Below are 17,074 nucleotides of genomic sequence, written 5' to 3' on the forward strand. Positions count from 1 at the left end.
TTAATGTTTTTTAAAAATCATAAAGAATTTATTCATGGTATAATAGACAATCCCATTTTTCTGTTCATTGTATATGGAAATGTTCTGCCTGTAACTGTCTATCAAGTTCACAATAATGAAAATTTTAAAGAAATGATAGATATACAAATCACACTCAACTTGAGTGAAATACAAATTTACATCAGAAAATTGTTCATAGTGAAACCAGTATTAAGAATCAAAATGTTATTTCCTCATAACAATAGTTATCAACTGCAAAAAATTTAAGATCATGGAGTTATTGTAAGGTACATTTAAAATTATCCAAGTTTTTTGTAATTGTTTTATAAAAACACTCAAAGATATACTTACCACAATCCATTCAGCAATGTTTTCATATAGCTCTGGACTAAAAATTGCTTTTTTCAGTCTGGCTAGAGGGCCATCAGCATCTACCAATCTGCACCGCATAAATACATCGCAATAGCCTCTAAAATCATTACAAGGGGATCCAGGTTGCAAAGTGATGGTTCGACCATTAAAGTGCTTATCCCATCGGAGAGACCCTGTACTTGCACAAGATGATGGATCCACTGGGAAAGAGGAAGGAAGATAATCTAAAAATCATATTAATTTTTAAAAATTCAATTCATTTGCAGCATTTTTTGAATGCTTAAAAAATGCATTTTTATGATGCTAATTCAAAACTACATATATCAATAAAAAGGTACAAAAATACTAGGGGATCATAAGTCTGAAAAGTTTTTGTTCCATTCATTTTTAATGGAAATACAAATATGTGCATATGAACAAATAAGTCAAAAAAAAAGTATTTGATGGACAGATACCATCAATTTAAAAGACTCATGAAAATGATTGAAAATAATGACATTTTAAAAGCAAAAGATGTGATTTTAAAATATTTTAGAGATCTTATTATAACACAGTTAATTTTGTTGAAATGGATTAATTTTCAAACTATACCTTTTCTCCAGTAAAATACTACCCAAAGTTCATGAAGTTGCAATTTAGGGAGAATGATCATAATAAATTACAAAATGTAAGTCTTACTTTTATTCATGCAGCAAACATGGCATAATTCTTTATCATCCTTGCCATCAGAACTCGCACATGTGCATTCCTCCAAGCCATGTTTTTCACAGATAGATCCAGCACATTGCTATTGTAGAGAAAAATGAAAAAATGTTCTTAGGGTCTGCATTTACTGCTAATAATGAGAGAAATAAAAAGTTATAGCAATACAATTATTATGAAAAAGAGGACGTAAAATTTTTGTTTCAAGAAGTCTTTTACAAAGCCCATTACAAATAAAGGCTAGATCTGAGTCAAAAAGATACTTCTGGAAAGGATAAGAGAACCCCATTAAAAGCAGACTAAGAGACCAACTTAAAATAATATGAAAACAGAAATGAGAAAACTGTGCAGGCATTACAATGGGAATTTTTTAGTGTTTCAACAAAAAGAAATAAATAAAAAGTTAATTTTATAAACTGTACTTCAAAATATTTATCAATGCAGATATTCATCCACTCACTGATGCAGCTTATAACTCTTCCATGCTTTAATTGATAATTAATGAGTTGCTATGGCCAAAAATATTTATCACTGAGCCAACTTTGTAGCAGTAAGCCTCAGTCAAGCAATGCTTAAGTGACATGAAGCTTTCAAATCTATAGTTTAGGTCCTTTCAGCTTTTCCACTGAAGTGATCTAAGATCTGAAAGAATGTATGTATTATGGACAAAACTTTTAGAAATTTAAAATCTCTAAAAGCAATCAAACACAACAACATAATGCTTATTAAATTCAAAAACACAAACTAGTAGAAGGAATTCCTAATTAAATTTTGTTTTTAAATTACTGGCAAAACTACAAAGCAATTTGGGAGAAATTAGACCAGTATCTAAATTGTGTATCATCATCAATCCATAAGCATTTATTAGGTGCTTATTATGTGCCAGGCACTATACTAGGTACTGGGGAAACATACAGCCAGTCAATAAATATTTATCAAGTGCCAACTGTATACTAGGTACTAGGGATACAAAAAGAGGCAAAAAACATCTTACTACCCTCAAGGAGCTCACAATTTAATGGTGGAGGCAAGAAGCAAACATATACAAACAAGCTGTAATCAGGATAAAGAGGAAATAATTAAGAGAAGAAAGTACAAAAAAGGAAAATACAAAGAATGAAACAATCATTCTCAAGCAGCTTACATTGGGTAAGACTGTGTGTGTGTGTGTGTGTGTGTTAATTATATATATATATATATGTAACCAGAATAAATGCACATAAATACACAGTAGTTAAATACAAGGTAATTTGCAAGGGAGACACCAACAGTTTAGGAGGTAGGAGAGAATAGGATCAGGACATGATTCATGTAAAGGTGATTCCTGAGCTTTGCCTTGAAAGAAAAAAAGTATTCTTACTATAAAGTAGATATGAGGAAGCATGCCATTCCTGGCATGGCAAATAACCTGTGCAAAGGTGGATGGAGCCAAGAGATGGAATATTGTATGTGAGGAACCAAGAAAATACAGGTTTTGGACATTGGGAAATAGTTGGGGGTCAAATAGTAACAATTTTAAAAGCTTAAATTATTATTAGGGTAAAGAAGAAGTATAATATAGAAATAGAGGGAGGGGATTCAAGGCAAAATTCATACAGGATATATAGAGTTGAGAAAAGATCAAATTTGATTATATATTGTAAAGAGGAAATAACATCCAATGAGGCCAGAAAAAGTTTTGGGGCAAGTTATAAAGAGCTTCAAAGGCTACTCTTTCTGATGAGCCATGTACTCTAAATAGAAAAGGCCACATGACAAATAATCAAACAAAAGTCATGAAAGAGAAAATAAACAACAGAAATTATATTAAAATAAGAAGCCTTTCAGGAAGAAATTTAACATGACTTCATCAAACATCTAAGACACAAGGTATCTAAGATATGTATACACACATAAATCTACATTAATATAATATTTATATATGGAATTGACCAAAAAGAAATTCTCCAATAGATTAAATGGTCAAAAAATATCACCAATTTCATTAGAAAACAACCATGCATAAAAAGAGTGTGAATCATATCCAAAACACCAAAGTGTTAGTCACAAGATATAGTGCTTAAGTATTGCTATTATCATTAATTTATTTATTCAAAAAAGGAAAATGTAAATTAAAACAATTCTAAAGTGAAGTGGCAGAGATGATAAAAAGATGGAAATAATCGATGTTGAAAGGAATGTAGGAAGACAGGTATACTCCTAAAATGCTAGTGAAGCTATGAACTGATCCAGACATTTTAGCAAACAATTTAGAATTATGGAAAACAGTCACTTTTGATTCACCACTTCTATCCTGAGCATAAGTTTCAAAGTCAAAAATAGAAAGGCCACATACATAACATAAAATTCTTCACAGTATTTTTTATGGGTAGCAAAGAACTGGAAAGTAATTAAGAAATAGTCAAACAAATTGTTAAATACAAAAGGTATTTTATTGCATTATGACAAATGCTAAAAAACAAATTCAAGAAAACATAGAAGGAGGAACAAAATAAGCAGAACAAAGAGCACAATAATCATAATGACCACACTAAAGAAAAGAATAAACAAAGCCAGGAGAATTCTTTATTTTAAAGATCTCGATTCAGTGAACAGATAATGAAACAGACACTTTCCTATACTCAGATAAAGTGAGTGAATACAGATTTAGAAAACTGTATGGGGTTGCCTATGTTTCTTAATTTTGTTTAAACTGTTCAGAAAATTAACCTTACACATATAAAAATTGAAAGCTTGCCAGAAAAGCATTAAGATTTCTAAACCTAAGAGATAATGTAGAAGCATGTTCTGTTATAAACAAATAAAATATTTTCCTCCTGATGTTTGTCAACTAAGGAATGGGTGAACAAGTTGTAGTATGATTATAAAGGAATATTATTGTGCTGTAAGAAAAGAGAAGGGAGATGGCTTTAGGAAAACCTGAGAAGACTTTCATGAACTGAAATGAAGTAAAGTGAGCAGAACCAGAACAACAAGATAACACAATGATGGCATTACTATGATGTTAATCAATTATGGAAGACTTTTTGATTTTCTAATCAATTATAAATAATCTAAGTTCCAAAGGATTCATGATAAAAGATGCTATCTACCTCCAAAGAGAGAATTGATGGACTCCAAGTATAGACTGTTTATTTCCCTCTTTTTAGCAACATGGTTAGTACAGAAATATGTTTTGAAATAATTTCACAAGTATAACTGATATAACATTGCTTGACTTTTCAATAGTTGAGGAAGGCATACAGAGTAAAGAATTAAAGAACTCAAAATTATTCCCTTTAACTTGGGAAACGTGTCAAATGGGAGATATTATAAATTTGTAGAGACTAAAAAGCATTTACTTCTCAAAGCAAAATTTGAGATATCTAACTCAAATTATATGAATCAAAGGTAAAACTTACCCCATTGATGCAAACTTGTGTGTGTCTATTACAATCTGTGAAATTTGGTTTAGGATCAGATGCTGGGCAGAGAGCTTTAACACCATTACATATGCCTTCTTTTGCACAATCAGAATCATCTCGACACTTCTCAGACTTTGACTTGAAATTACACTGTGCAGTACAACAGGGACCTTGACTTGGGCTGGGGAAACATTTTTTTAAATAATGAAAAATATAATCCATTTCATTACCTATTGTCTACTTCAAGTAATTAGTGAGTCAATGGAAGGAAGAGGAAAGAATACTATTATTTAGAGACATAAGAAGATATAAATTGTTTCTCCTACTACTTAATACATGTCTAAGTTAAAGTAAGGCACTTGACTTATGCGGGCCTTAGTTTTCTTATCTGTAATTAGGATGATTCTACCAGATAATCTCTGAAATCTTCTTCAATTCTCATTCTATGATCACATTTAAATATACATTAAATACACATTTTAAAAAATATCAAAGTGCCACATCTACAAACAAAACCAGTGTATTGCCAATAACTTATTATTGAAGTAATGTGATTAACAGACTAATTATGGTTTAAATATAGAAAAAGATGCACACAGAAGTAAGCATAGATGTCTATCACTTAAAGAAAAACAAGACTTTTTAATAGGGAGAAAAGAGAAACCATCTAGCAATAAAGAATCCCATCAACTGTTTTTCCCAAAGAAATCTACAAAATCTACCCCACCAATACGAGTAAAGTTATTCTTTGCCATTCCCTACATAAAAAATGGAAATAACAATTTTAAAATTAAATTGACCAATTTTAGTTTTAAATTACTATCATAATTAGCTTTATATAAATATATATTTAAAACTACAATTTGGGGTATATACCTGCACTGTTTTCCTGGTTTTAATTTGCATTTTTTTTCCTCTGGTTGGTTTGCATCATAGCAGCATTCATCTTTACATTGATCACTATAACCACAATCACACTGTTCTCCTTGTTCTACCATTCCATTGCCACAAATAGGTTGGCCAGATTCTGAGAAAAAGAAATAATTCTCATTAAGAATAACAACAATAAAAAAAAAAAGCCCATATTTGTTTTATTTAAAATTGAAAAAGTAAGGAATTTTTTAAGAGGAAGTTTTAAAAAAAATTTTTTTTAAATAAAATTTAAAAAAAGAGGAAGTTTAAAAATATACGATGAGCAACAGAAACTTAGAACACTGAACTAGTAGTATAAGAAGCTGGATTTGTATTCTAATTAGTCATGACTAATTATGTCTAATTTGACTATATTATATGACTAATTATAGTCATATAACCTTAAGCAAATTTTGATCAAAATTTCTCTAGATCCTATTAGTTTCCTAATTTCTAAAATGATAAGTTTAGTTCTCTATGAAGAACTAGTTCTAGCTCTCTCCAGTTTATTTATGCCTCTGCCAAAAATCACTTTCACTGTAAACATAAAATTATATTCACAGAATCTTTAAAACAGTTCTAAATTTTGTCATCTGTTACAAAGTCTTAACCAGAACATACATTTTTCCAGTTTTCTTAGAAGCTCAAGATTCAAACATTACAAAACGAAGTCTACTCTAAGTGATTTCGTTATCCTTCAGTCTTGTCCAACTCTTCAAAATTCCATGGACTTCATTCTCCAGGATGTCTGGTTCTTATCCATATCAGCAACTATACTGTTTGTATTTACTGGTGATGTTAAGATCTTTCTTGTACAATTCTTCCATGTATTTTTTGCCACCTCTTCTTAATTTCAAGTCCCTACCATTTTTTTTTTTTAGCAAGCCCATTTTGTAGGAAAGGTTCTGGATGAGGTCCTGAGCAGCTACATAACACTTTAAAGCCTGAAGCACTGATAGAATTATAATACTCCAAGCCGGCAAGGAAAAGCTGATAGGATTCTCAGCTTTTTGTTCTTAAGTAGGCCTGATGTTCAAGTGAACTTTTGATTCAAGTTCCAAACCTCACCTTTACTATACACAATCAGAAAAACAGATTAGGATGTCGCCCCATTTCTCCACCTCCTTATATTTCCACAATAAAATATCTGTTCACACAGTAGATCCTAACTAAACTTCTCTATGAATTTAACGCCAGGTAAACTCTTAGTATCTTTTTCTACAACAGCTATCACCTTTTAGGATCCTAAACTTCTTTCAGGATTAGCCCCATAATCATCCACCAGCCACACTTTAATGGCATCTTCCTCCTGGCTAATAGTGAGTTCCAGCAGGGAACTTAATCTTGTTAGTTGCTAAAACCCCTTTCCCTCACTAAAACCCTTATAGATTTAGCCTGCTTTTAGCAGAGTAATAAAATCTCTGCCCCATGATTTAAAGGATATTTAAACCTATAAATTCTTTTGTGATGACTCAGGACATCAGCCTGTAATCCCAATATACTTTTTGGGTACCATCCCATACTCCAACATTTGGTAGTTACTTCTGCAACTTCATTTTGGTGGGTTGGTACAGGAAGAATCAGACTGCACTCCATACCTGAATGTATGGGGGACCTCAACAGTTACCCTAATATCTCTAATTTTCTTGAAGAGATCTCTTATCTTTCAAATGTTTTCCTCTTTTTTTGTATTGCTCATTTATGACAATATTCTTATTTCTTCTTGCTATCTCTGACATTCTGCATTCAGTAGTCTATCTTTCCCTATCTCCTTTCCCTTTCAGGAATAGTTTTGGCTTAATTTTATGACTGCATGACAGCTACTTTGGGATGTGTTGATTGTAGAATAAGCTCCCAGCTCTGCTGTTATGAAAAGACTTTCCAGTTCAGTCCTTGATGCCTAGCCCTTACTCACTATACTTTTAACCTCTTGCTCTGGATACAATAATCAAAAGTTCTGAAAAGGCAGTATCTGTGGGTAGCATTAAGTATCAATTCATGATTCCTGTGACTCCCAGATTATTACTCCTTTCTCTGATTGCTACTTCCCATGTATATGTTGTTTCTTCATAGACTCCTTGAAGGCAGGGAGTGCCTGATTATTGGATCAAATTCCTCATAGAATTTATATCTTCTTCCTAGGTCACTAAGATGAAGCATGTTGCAGTACATACAGCAATGGCTTTGGAGACAGGAAAACCCGAGTTCAAGTCCCAGACCTAACATATACTAGCTATGTACATTTGGATCAGTGATTTAATTTCTAAGTGCTTTAGACCAGGTGTCCAACATGTGTGGCTTATGCCAAAAGCAGCCTACAACATAAGCAAGCGCAGCATCAACCACATTAAAATGAAATTGGAAAATATTTATCAAAACAGATAAAAGTACAATATACTAGAGATAATATTAACTTTAATGTTTCAGACAATGCCCTAAGAGAACTGAGGTCATTAAATGCATCAATACTATAGTTCCTCACAGCAATGAAATATGAAATTGAAAACCACCACCATCCTTTTATCTCAAAATAGCACATACTTACCAACAAAACAGTTATTTCTCTTTTTTTCAAGAACTTGGCTTATGTTTCGAATACTACAGAGTGAAAATTTATTGTTGTTAAGTTTGTCTCCAGATGTAGCTCTTGCATACATGATATAATTGCCATTTTCTTTCTGTCCTAAATTCTTAGATTCTCCTGGAGTACATTCGGTTCCAGAATCATGCTATAAAATAAGACATCTACGTTACAAACATGAAGGAGTTAAAAAAAGTTAAATACTTTTCCCTAATCAGTTGATTTTTTCACTGGAATAAACATGGAACTGCCTATGTTAGAGGAGTTTAAGATATAGAAAAGATAACATTTTTCCTACAATGGTTTGAATAGGAAAATGAAAAGGGGAGGAAGAAGAAAAATGGGGGAAGGAGATGGCAAAAGGTAAGGGGAAAGAAAATAAACAAGAGAAAAAGGAAAGAGGAAGGAGGGAAAGAAGCAAATTTTCTCAAGTTCTTTAAATTATGTTAAAGTTCAAGAACTATTCTCCCTTCTCATTGCAAAACTCTAAAACTAAATAAGCCAATGAACCACTGTTCACATATTTTCATCTTTCAAGAATCTACTTACAAACAGAAGCAACAAAAATTATAGGGCCACAATAATGTCAGGGAAAAATAAGTCTATCCATGGCCAGATCTGAGGGATGGAAATTTTCCTATATCTGATTGATGATAAAAATACTTAAAGGTCTTTTTTTTTCCAGCTTTAGAATTCAATATTTTTACAACTGACAAATTTGCAAGTAATTCAAGGAGCACCATTTGGGAATTTATTTTACTAAACAAAAAACAAGTATGTCTTTAAAATTCATTCTTTAAATGACAATATAAGATACATAATGCTTACTGATTTGTTCTTATGAAAGGTAGCATGACATAGGAGATATAATGAAAGTCTTGGAGCCAAGAAGACCTGGATTCAAATGCTGCCTCTGAAACTTAATAGCTGTGGGACCAGAAGCAATTTACCTAATCTGAGGATCAATGTTCTCATCTGTAAAATAGGGATTATAAATGCCTGTAGTAACGAGACAATGATGCTAAATACTTTGCCACCCTTTAAAATCTAGATGTCAGTAAATGGCATTTTGACAATTGTACAAATATGTGAATTTGATATATCTTATGAAAAAAATTCCAGAAATATATTTCTTATATCTACTGTTTTTGAATGTCACACTGCACTAACTCATATTGGCCTTGCAGTATATTACCCTTCCCATTTCCTTCAATCTTTTTCTGGTTAACTATGGTCTAGTCATGCCTCCCCCTGATTTCATTCTTTGGGCTTGATTAATTCCCCATTTATAAAATAAAGGAATTGAACTAGACAAAGATCCACTCTACCTGTAAATTTTCATTACAATATTATACCCTTTAACATCCTGTCACTTGAGTTTTGTACAAATTTATTTTTTTTTAAAGAACATATTATCACTTTGCTAGCATGAAGTTTAATAACAGGCCATGTAAATTCTTAAAGAAAAAAACTGATAAGGTGGTACTCACAGGAGAACCAAAGTTGTGTCCAACCTCATGAGCAAAAGTGATGTGAGAAACTTTTGGTGGCACATGAGAACCATAATTCTGGACAGTGATGATGCCAGTATTTAAGGATTTCTTTTTACCATCTGAATACAGCTTACTTTTTTCACATATTCCTCCAGAGCTTCCTAAAGATGAAGAAAAGGTAATTAAAGATTAATATCTTTGCCCTACTCCAAAAAAGTCACTGTAAAAAAATTACATTAAATTGCACCAACTACATTTTTTGAGTCTGAAATTTTACTGGTTCCTTAATGTGTCAAATGACCCTTTTTTTATGTCAGGTATAGTAAATCTCTTCTCATGTTAAGTTTTAGTTTAATTTTAAAAACTTCTAAGATTAAGTGCATATAAAGAAAAGTTTTTTAGTACAATCAGCTTGCTCAAAAATAGTAATTTTTATTTTTACTAGTATACACACTATATTGTGTATTCTGCTATAGAACTGCTATATTTCTTCAAATCTCAATTCCCTTTCTTGGTTTCATTTTTGTCTTTTTTTCTCTCCTCTCCTTTTAATTCTACTGTTGAATTGTTCACATTTATTCAAAGCTATGATTTATATGCTCCTTTTTATGTTTATGGTTTTGTAAAGGCAAATTTACAGCTTGAATTCAATGAAAACTAAAAAGGCATGAGCAGATTGAGAAATTCATTAAGATACACTATCAAGTTAATTTAAATAAACTGTCAACAAAGGCATTTATACTGACACTTAAGAAAACAAAATTTAAAAAAACTTAAATTAAACAAAAGTTAAGAAGAAACTGAATGATCAATCAAGTCCACCCACATTTATAAAAGAACACTTTGTATATTACATATTCTAAAATTCCTTTCCTCTTTTAAAAACTTACTATAGTTTTTAAAATACTTTAAATCCACATAAATGCTTGAAAAGTATTTGTATATAGTTTCTAAAGAAATGTATTAAGTTCCATCTTTTAAAACGACTAACTGATCCATTGGAAATAATATTCTATATGCACTAACAGACCATGACTTCATGGTGCCAATAAAAAAATTCTTATTCTCTAAGAAACCTGAAAAACCTTTGATAGAACTATAAAAAGAAAAGGATATTACAATGTAAAACTTTCTTCTATTTCCATAAACTATGTACAAAGAAACAATTGTGAAATAAAAATTTTAAAATGCTTGAATAGATAGATCTACAAGACAAAGTGGTCACTTGCTTTCAAGAAATAAAACTAAATGTATAAACTGAACATGTAGGTTTCCATCCTCTCCTATAATTCTAGCAACAGTAGCTCAAGTAGTGGAGTTTATGTTTCAAAAATAGGGGTATTATATATGACTACCAGGCCAAACCAATCATATACATCTCTTCAAAATATTTATAAGCAAAAATAACTCAGAAAACCTATTTAGTATTCTTTGCCAGATTATTTTTTCCACAGGAGGACCATAATGGTAATATTGGAACTTATAAAAGGTATATTTGTATTCACAATAATACTTTAAGGTAAAATGTTAAGTGCTTTAAGCAAATAATAAATGAATAAATATCCTGCCTGAGTGAAGATTTGTCAAATGCAAAATGGTCCGATGCAGAACTGTCAAAACTTGAATTAAGCATAGAAGACTCCAAACTGCAATTTTTTTCAGTTAAAGACAAAATAGTAAATATATGGCTGTCAAAAAAAAAAAAAAAAAAAAGGCATGTTCCATTCAGGTTTTAAAATGTATACTTTTTCTATTTATTTAAAAGTATTTTTTCAAATTTCCGGCAAAGCAATAATTAAGTTTTGAGAATATTATTCTGAAATAAAGAATTTATGACAACTATACTATTTAAGTTCTTTATTATAATCTGTCAGTTTTAATTACCACTACATAAATAAAAATGTATTATGTCCTTCAAAAAAAGTTCTTTTTTCAAAAAAAGGGCAAAAACTCTATAAATTGGTAAACAAAAACAATTTTAGTAATTCATTTTTAATTTACTACATAAAAGTACAAATATTATTTACACATAAATGATATCCAGATGAATCATAATCCAATAATAAATATTCATAACTCAAGCTCAATAATTATTCATTGTATAAAATTAAGATTTCATCCCATCTTCAGATATAAAACTATGGAATATATATGGGTAAAAGGTTTAACGCCAATTCATTTGTTGGACATCTACTATATGTAATTTATTATAGCTTCAAAGCATCCTCTGTTTATTTAATGCAAACACACATAGGAACATTGCTATTCACAGGTATATTACTCCAACTTTTGAAATCAATGAAACCAGAATTCAGAATAGAAAAGGTGAGATTAGGTGGTTAGGTTATGTACTTCTTTGAGTTTTAATATTTCATTATATCTTTTCTATAATACCAAATAAAAATTGAAAGCAGGAAATAATTTACACATTAGGATTTTTAAAATATATCTGTAAAGATATATACTTATATATACTTATCTAAGAATATATTATATGGCTGTTTCCTAGAATCAATTCTGTTATTTTAATAAAGAACTGTAAATAATGTAAAAAAGTTAAACTAGTAAAGTAGTTAGGATTAGGCTAGTTTCTCAGAACCATAAACTTCATGGTTACAAATTAATGAACTTCTTAGCAAATTCATCTTACCAAATCAGATACAAATTCAAATGAATTAAACTAATTCACTTAATTGATTAAATGACAAATTGAGTTAATTAAATTCTATTTTCAAGTCATATTTATTAAGTGTCCACTACATAGAGTACTAGCATTTACCAAAAAAAAAAAGATAAGTTCAAAAATCTTATAATCTTTAAAAAAAAAAAACTTAACAGAGTTACATGCAATGAGGGAAAAGGAAAAACCTAGAAAAATGCTCTCTAAGAAAATCTGAAGAGATGGAGCATGGGAAGATTGTTGGTATGAAGCAGAGGTAGAAGTGGTCAAGAAATACTCCATAAAAGTGTCACCTATTAATAATTTTAACAGGGAGGGATGAGAAAGCTGTATTTCAGGCAGGAATGAATGCCTGTCTTAATATACAGAGATAAACAGTGCAGGCTATAATTGTGGAACAATTAACAATATTCAGATATGGTTGGAACAGACAGTGCAAGAATACTAGTATATGAATTCAATCTATTAAAGATTTTAGGTCAGATAATGAAAAGCAAGAGAATGGTTATGAGAATTTTATAGAAAAGGCATTTTAACAGGAAAAGTGGGATGATTGGTTATTATGTTTATGTTAGGTGTTCAGTAAATGCTTGTTGAATTAAGACTAATTGAAATAGTCCTTTATGGGGGAAAATCTCAGAATTCAAAGAATAGCAGTTAAATCTATAGTACTAGCTAGATCAGAAATATGTTATCTGTCAAATTTCCAACTACAAAACTATGGCAAGAAAGGGGTTACATATATATTAGCAAAAAAGTAAACTGAAATGTTGTTGTTCAGTCATATCCAATTCTTCACAATTCCATGGGCATCAGAACACCAGGCCTTTCTATACTCCACTCTCTCTCATGTTCCTTCCTTCCATGTTACTCTGTATCCACCTCATCCCCTACCATCCTCTTTTCCTTTTGCCTCAATCTTTGCCTATATCAGGGTCTTTTCCAAAGAGTCCTTATCTTCTTATGTAGCCAAAGTATTTAAGCCTCAGCGGCAGCATCTGACCTTCCAATGATTACTCTAAATTAACTTCTTTTAGAACTGAGTGATTTGATCTCTTTGCTGTTCAGGGGACTCTCAAAAATCTTCTGTACCACAATTCAAAAGCATCAGTTCTGTAGCACACAGCTTTTCTTATAGTCCAACTCCCATGTGTGGATGTTGCTACTGGAAAAAATATAGTTCTGACTATACAGATCGATCTTTGTCAGCAAGGTGATGTTTCTGCTTTTTAGTATACAGTCCATACTTTCCTTTCAAGGAGCAACTATCTTTTAATTTCATGGCTTTAGTCACCATCTGCACTTCTTTAAGTCCAAGAATATAAAATATGACTATGCTTCTATTTCTCCTACCTCTATTTATCAGAAAATGGTGAGAGCACTTATCAAGATCTTAGTGTTTTTGCTGTTAAACTTGAGGCCAGCTTTTACACTTTTGTTCTTTCATTCTTATTAAGAGGCTTCTTAGTGCTTGCTCATTTTTTTTGCCATCAGAATGGTATTATCTGCGTATCTGAAGGCTGTTGAATTTCTCGTGGCAACCTAAATTCCAAACTTTTGATCATTTATCTTGGACATTATGGCAACATTGCAGCCATCCTAATTAAACATTCACATAATATACTCAACATATAAGCTAAACATCAATCAATTATTCCATGTTTGGTTCTAATTGCTGGTTTTTGACCCACTCACAGGTTCCTAAAAAGATAAGTAAAATGATCTGCTACTCCCACTTGTTTGAGAACTTGCACATTTTGTTGTGATCCATACTGTCAAAAGCTTTAGTGCAGTCAACAAAGTAGAAGTAGATGTTTTTCTAGAACTCCTTTACATTCTCCATAATCCAATGAATGTTGGCAATTTGGTCTCTGGTTCCTGCCTCATGGAAAACAAGTCTGTTCTTCTGGTCATTCTCTGTTATGGGCCAGAACCTTGGACTTGAAACAAAGGATTCTTACAAGGTACTAAGTCAGTGTCAATGAATTGATAGAGGCAACAGTTATCTAATTTAGCATGGTTCAGGTATGATTGATTTAATCCTACAAGGAGATGTTATAGGCCAGTACTTGAAACAAGAAACTAAGTGGAATTGAGGAGACAATGGTTAAATCTACTTTAGCACTGACTTAATCCTACAACAAATAATGGTTTCCTAGTGATTAACAATTGGTTTGTACTCAGTGTACAGCATATAAGGGAGAAGCTCTCGAGGCCAAAAAAGACAGGCGCACTAGAAGTTCTCAGAGACAGACAGATTCATTCCATCTTCCACCTTTGTGGTGGCTGGAGGTTGAAACACAAACCTTTGGATTCAGAGACATTTGGAGAGATTCAGAGAAGCAGAGGAGGCAGGAACTCAAGCCCATAGGACCAAAGAGAGAGACAGGCCTCAAAGAAAGCTAACTGGGCCCCAGGAAAGAAGACAAGACTTTGAAGGAGACAACAAAGGATTTGGACTTTAACCCCTGGCTACTCACGTGATGATTATTGAACTGAAACAAAAGCCGAGCCCAGAGACCCCAAGAAAACCTCAACAGAGAACATTACATTTTAGAGAGAATATTACAATTCTCAGTTCACTCTGTTCTAGCTAATAGAATTTTAAACAAACTTTTGCTGGCATGTGAAATGAATACAACTGTTTGCTGAACTGAATATTCTCTGGCATTAACCTTTCTTTAGAACTTTAGACATAAACTGATTTTTTCCAATCCAGTGGCCACTAAAGTTTTCAAATCTATTGGAATACTGAATGGAGCACTTTAACAGTGTCATCTTTTAGTAGATTTTCTTCTGTCACCTCCACAAATCTTACTGTTACCAATGCTTCCCCCTAAGGTTTTTATACTAAAGTTCATTCTCCAGGCTCTAGATCAGTTACCACGCCATTGTGATTACAGGTGATGTTAAGATCTTTCTCATACAGTTCTTCCATATATTCTTGCCACCTTTTCTTATGAAATGTTCTCCTGATATTTGTAATTTTCTTGAAGACATCTCATCTTACCTATTCTATTGTTTTCTTTTATCTCTTTGCATTGCTCTTTTAAGAAAATTTATCTTACCTATTCTCATCTTACCTATTCTATTGTATTCTTTTATCTCTTTGCATTGCTCTTACGAAAATTATGTTTCCTAGTATTACTGTGATGCTGAACAATTTGCCTTATAGTCAAAAAGATATTCTGTCATTTTTGAAACTACACCCTAACACACCTTTTTTCACTCTTTCATTGGGGATAACTACAATTCCATTTCTTCTAAAGGATTTTTGCCCATAATAGTCTATGTAATGATCATTTGAATTAAATTCATCCATTCTCATTAAGTTTATGAATATTCAAGGTGTCATCTTTCCACCTCCTGTTTGACCACATATAGCTTACTTCGGTTCCAAGATTTTATACTCCTGTTTCTATGCAATACTGATCTTTACAGTAGTGGACTTTCCTTTCATCACTAGACACATTCACAGCTGAACTTCCTTTTGGCTTTGGTCCAGCCACTTCATTAGTACTGGAGTTGTCTTCTGCTCTTCCCCTGTAGTACATTGGACATGATCCAACCTGAGAGGAACATCTTCCAGTGACATATCTTTCACCTAATTTTAATACTTTCCATGGGACTTAATACCAAAGATACTGCAATGGTTGCCATTTCCTTCTCCAGTGGAGATCTTTAGTCAGAACTCTCCACTATGGCCTATCTATTTTGAGTACCCCTACAAAGGACATCAACTAGTTTAATTGAGTAATGTAAGGCCTTCTGCCACAAGGCAATGATAAATATTCACAACTGATGAATCAATTTGAAAAGAAAAAAAAGAAAAAACTTCTCTTCTCAACCAGTAAGTGTTATCCTCTATCTTAGGATATCAAGGAACATTAAAGAATATTCAGTCTTTGAGTAGATGCCCATCAATTGGAGAATGGCTGAATAAATTGTGATATATGAATATTATGGAATATTATTGTTCGATAAGAAATGACCAGCAGGATGATTTCAGAAAGGCCTGGAGAGACACGAACTGATGCTGAGTGAAATGAGCAGGGCCAGGAGATCATTATGTACTTCAACAACAATAGTATATGATGATCAATTCTGATGGACCTGGCCATCTTCAGCAATGAGATGAACCAAATCAGTTCCAATGGAGCAGTAATGAACTGAACCAGCTACGCCCAGTGAAAGAACTCTGGGAGATGACCAAGAACCATTACATTGAATTCCCAATCCCTATATTTTTGCCTGTCTGCATTTTTTATTTCCTTCACAAGCTAATTGTACAATATTTCAGAGTCTGATTCTTTGTGTACAGCAAAATAACGGTTTGATTAAGTATACTTATAGTATATCTAATTTATACTTTAATATATTTAACATCTACTGGTCATCCTGCCATCTAGGGGAGGAGGTGGATGGAAGGAGGGGAAAATTTGGAACAAAAGGTTTGGTAACTGTCAATGCTGTAAAATTACCCATACATATAACTTGCAAATAAAAAGCTATTTAAAATTTTTAAAAAAAGAATATTCAGTCTTAAGAAAAAAGAATAAACAATAACTCAAAATATCTTGGTTTTCATAAATTCTTTTTTAATGTGTTATCAATAAGGTTATACTTGATTGTTCTCACAATGCATCTATAATTAATTCACAGATTATGGCTCTTCTCTTGATAAAATTCTAGTGCATTATACTAAAGACCTAATTGATTAAAAAGTTCCTCCCCCAGGATACCTGTCTAGATGAGTTACCAAGCACACAACACCCATGCCCATTTCCTCCCAACCTTAATATACAAATTCAAAGTAAAAACTCTAAAATCCACAGGTTGAAAGCTTTTGAAATATTTTCCCCCAAACGAGCTAAAAATTTACAATAATTCAAAATCAACAAAGAATTAGCTAGCAGTATTCCCCATAAAT

At 32.0% G+C, this 17,074-nt stretch overlaps 1 protein-coding gene across 3 annotated transcripts in view; it reads right to left on the reverse strand.

Annotated features, from left to right (window-relative positions):
• The window catches only part of ADAM10 (ADAM metallopeptidase domain 10), a 135,307-nt gene that overhangs the window by 13,891 nt on the left and 104,342 nt on the right, over positions 1–17,074 (reverse strand). For all 3 annotated transcript variants that reach the window (XM_031955276.1, XM_031955278.1, XM_031955277.1), the window contains 6 exons: positions 9,462–9,625; positions 7,936–8,119; positions 5,355–5,505; positions 4,476–4,659; positions 1,051–1,159; positions 352–572 (listed from right to left, as the gene is read on the reverse strand). In XM_031955276.1, the coding sequence (XP_031811136.1) occupies positions 352–572; positions 1,051–1,159; positions 4,476–4,659; positions 5,355–5,505; positions 7,936–8,119; positions 9,462–9,625 (1,013 nt within the window). The remainder of the gene's footprint in view (positions 1–351; positions 573–1,050; positions 1,160–4,475; positions 4,660–5,354; positions 5,506–7,935; positions 8,120–9,461; positions 9,626–17,074) is intronic.

Source organism: Sarcophilus harrisii, chromosome 2 (assembly GCF_902635505.1).
Source record: "Sarcophilus harrisii chromosome 2, mSarHar1.11, whole genome shotgun sequence".
Taxonomy (NCBI): Eukaryota; Metazoa; Chordata; class Mammalia; order Dasyuromorphia; family Dasyuridae; genus Sarcophilus; species Sarcophilus harrisii.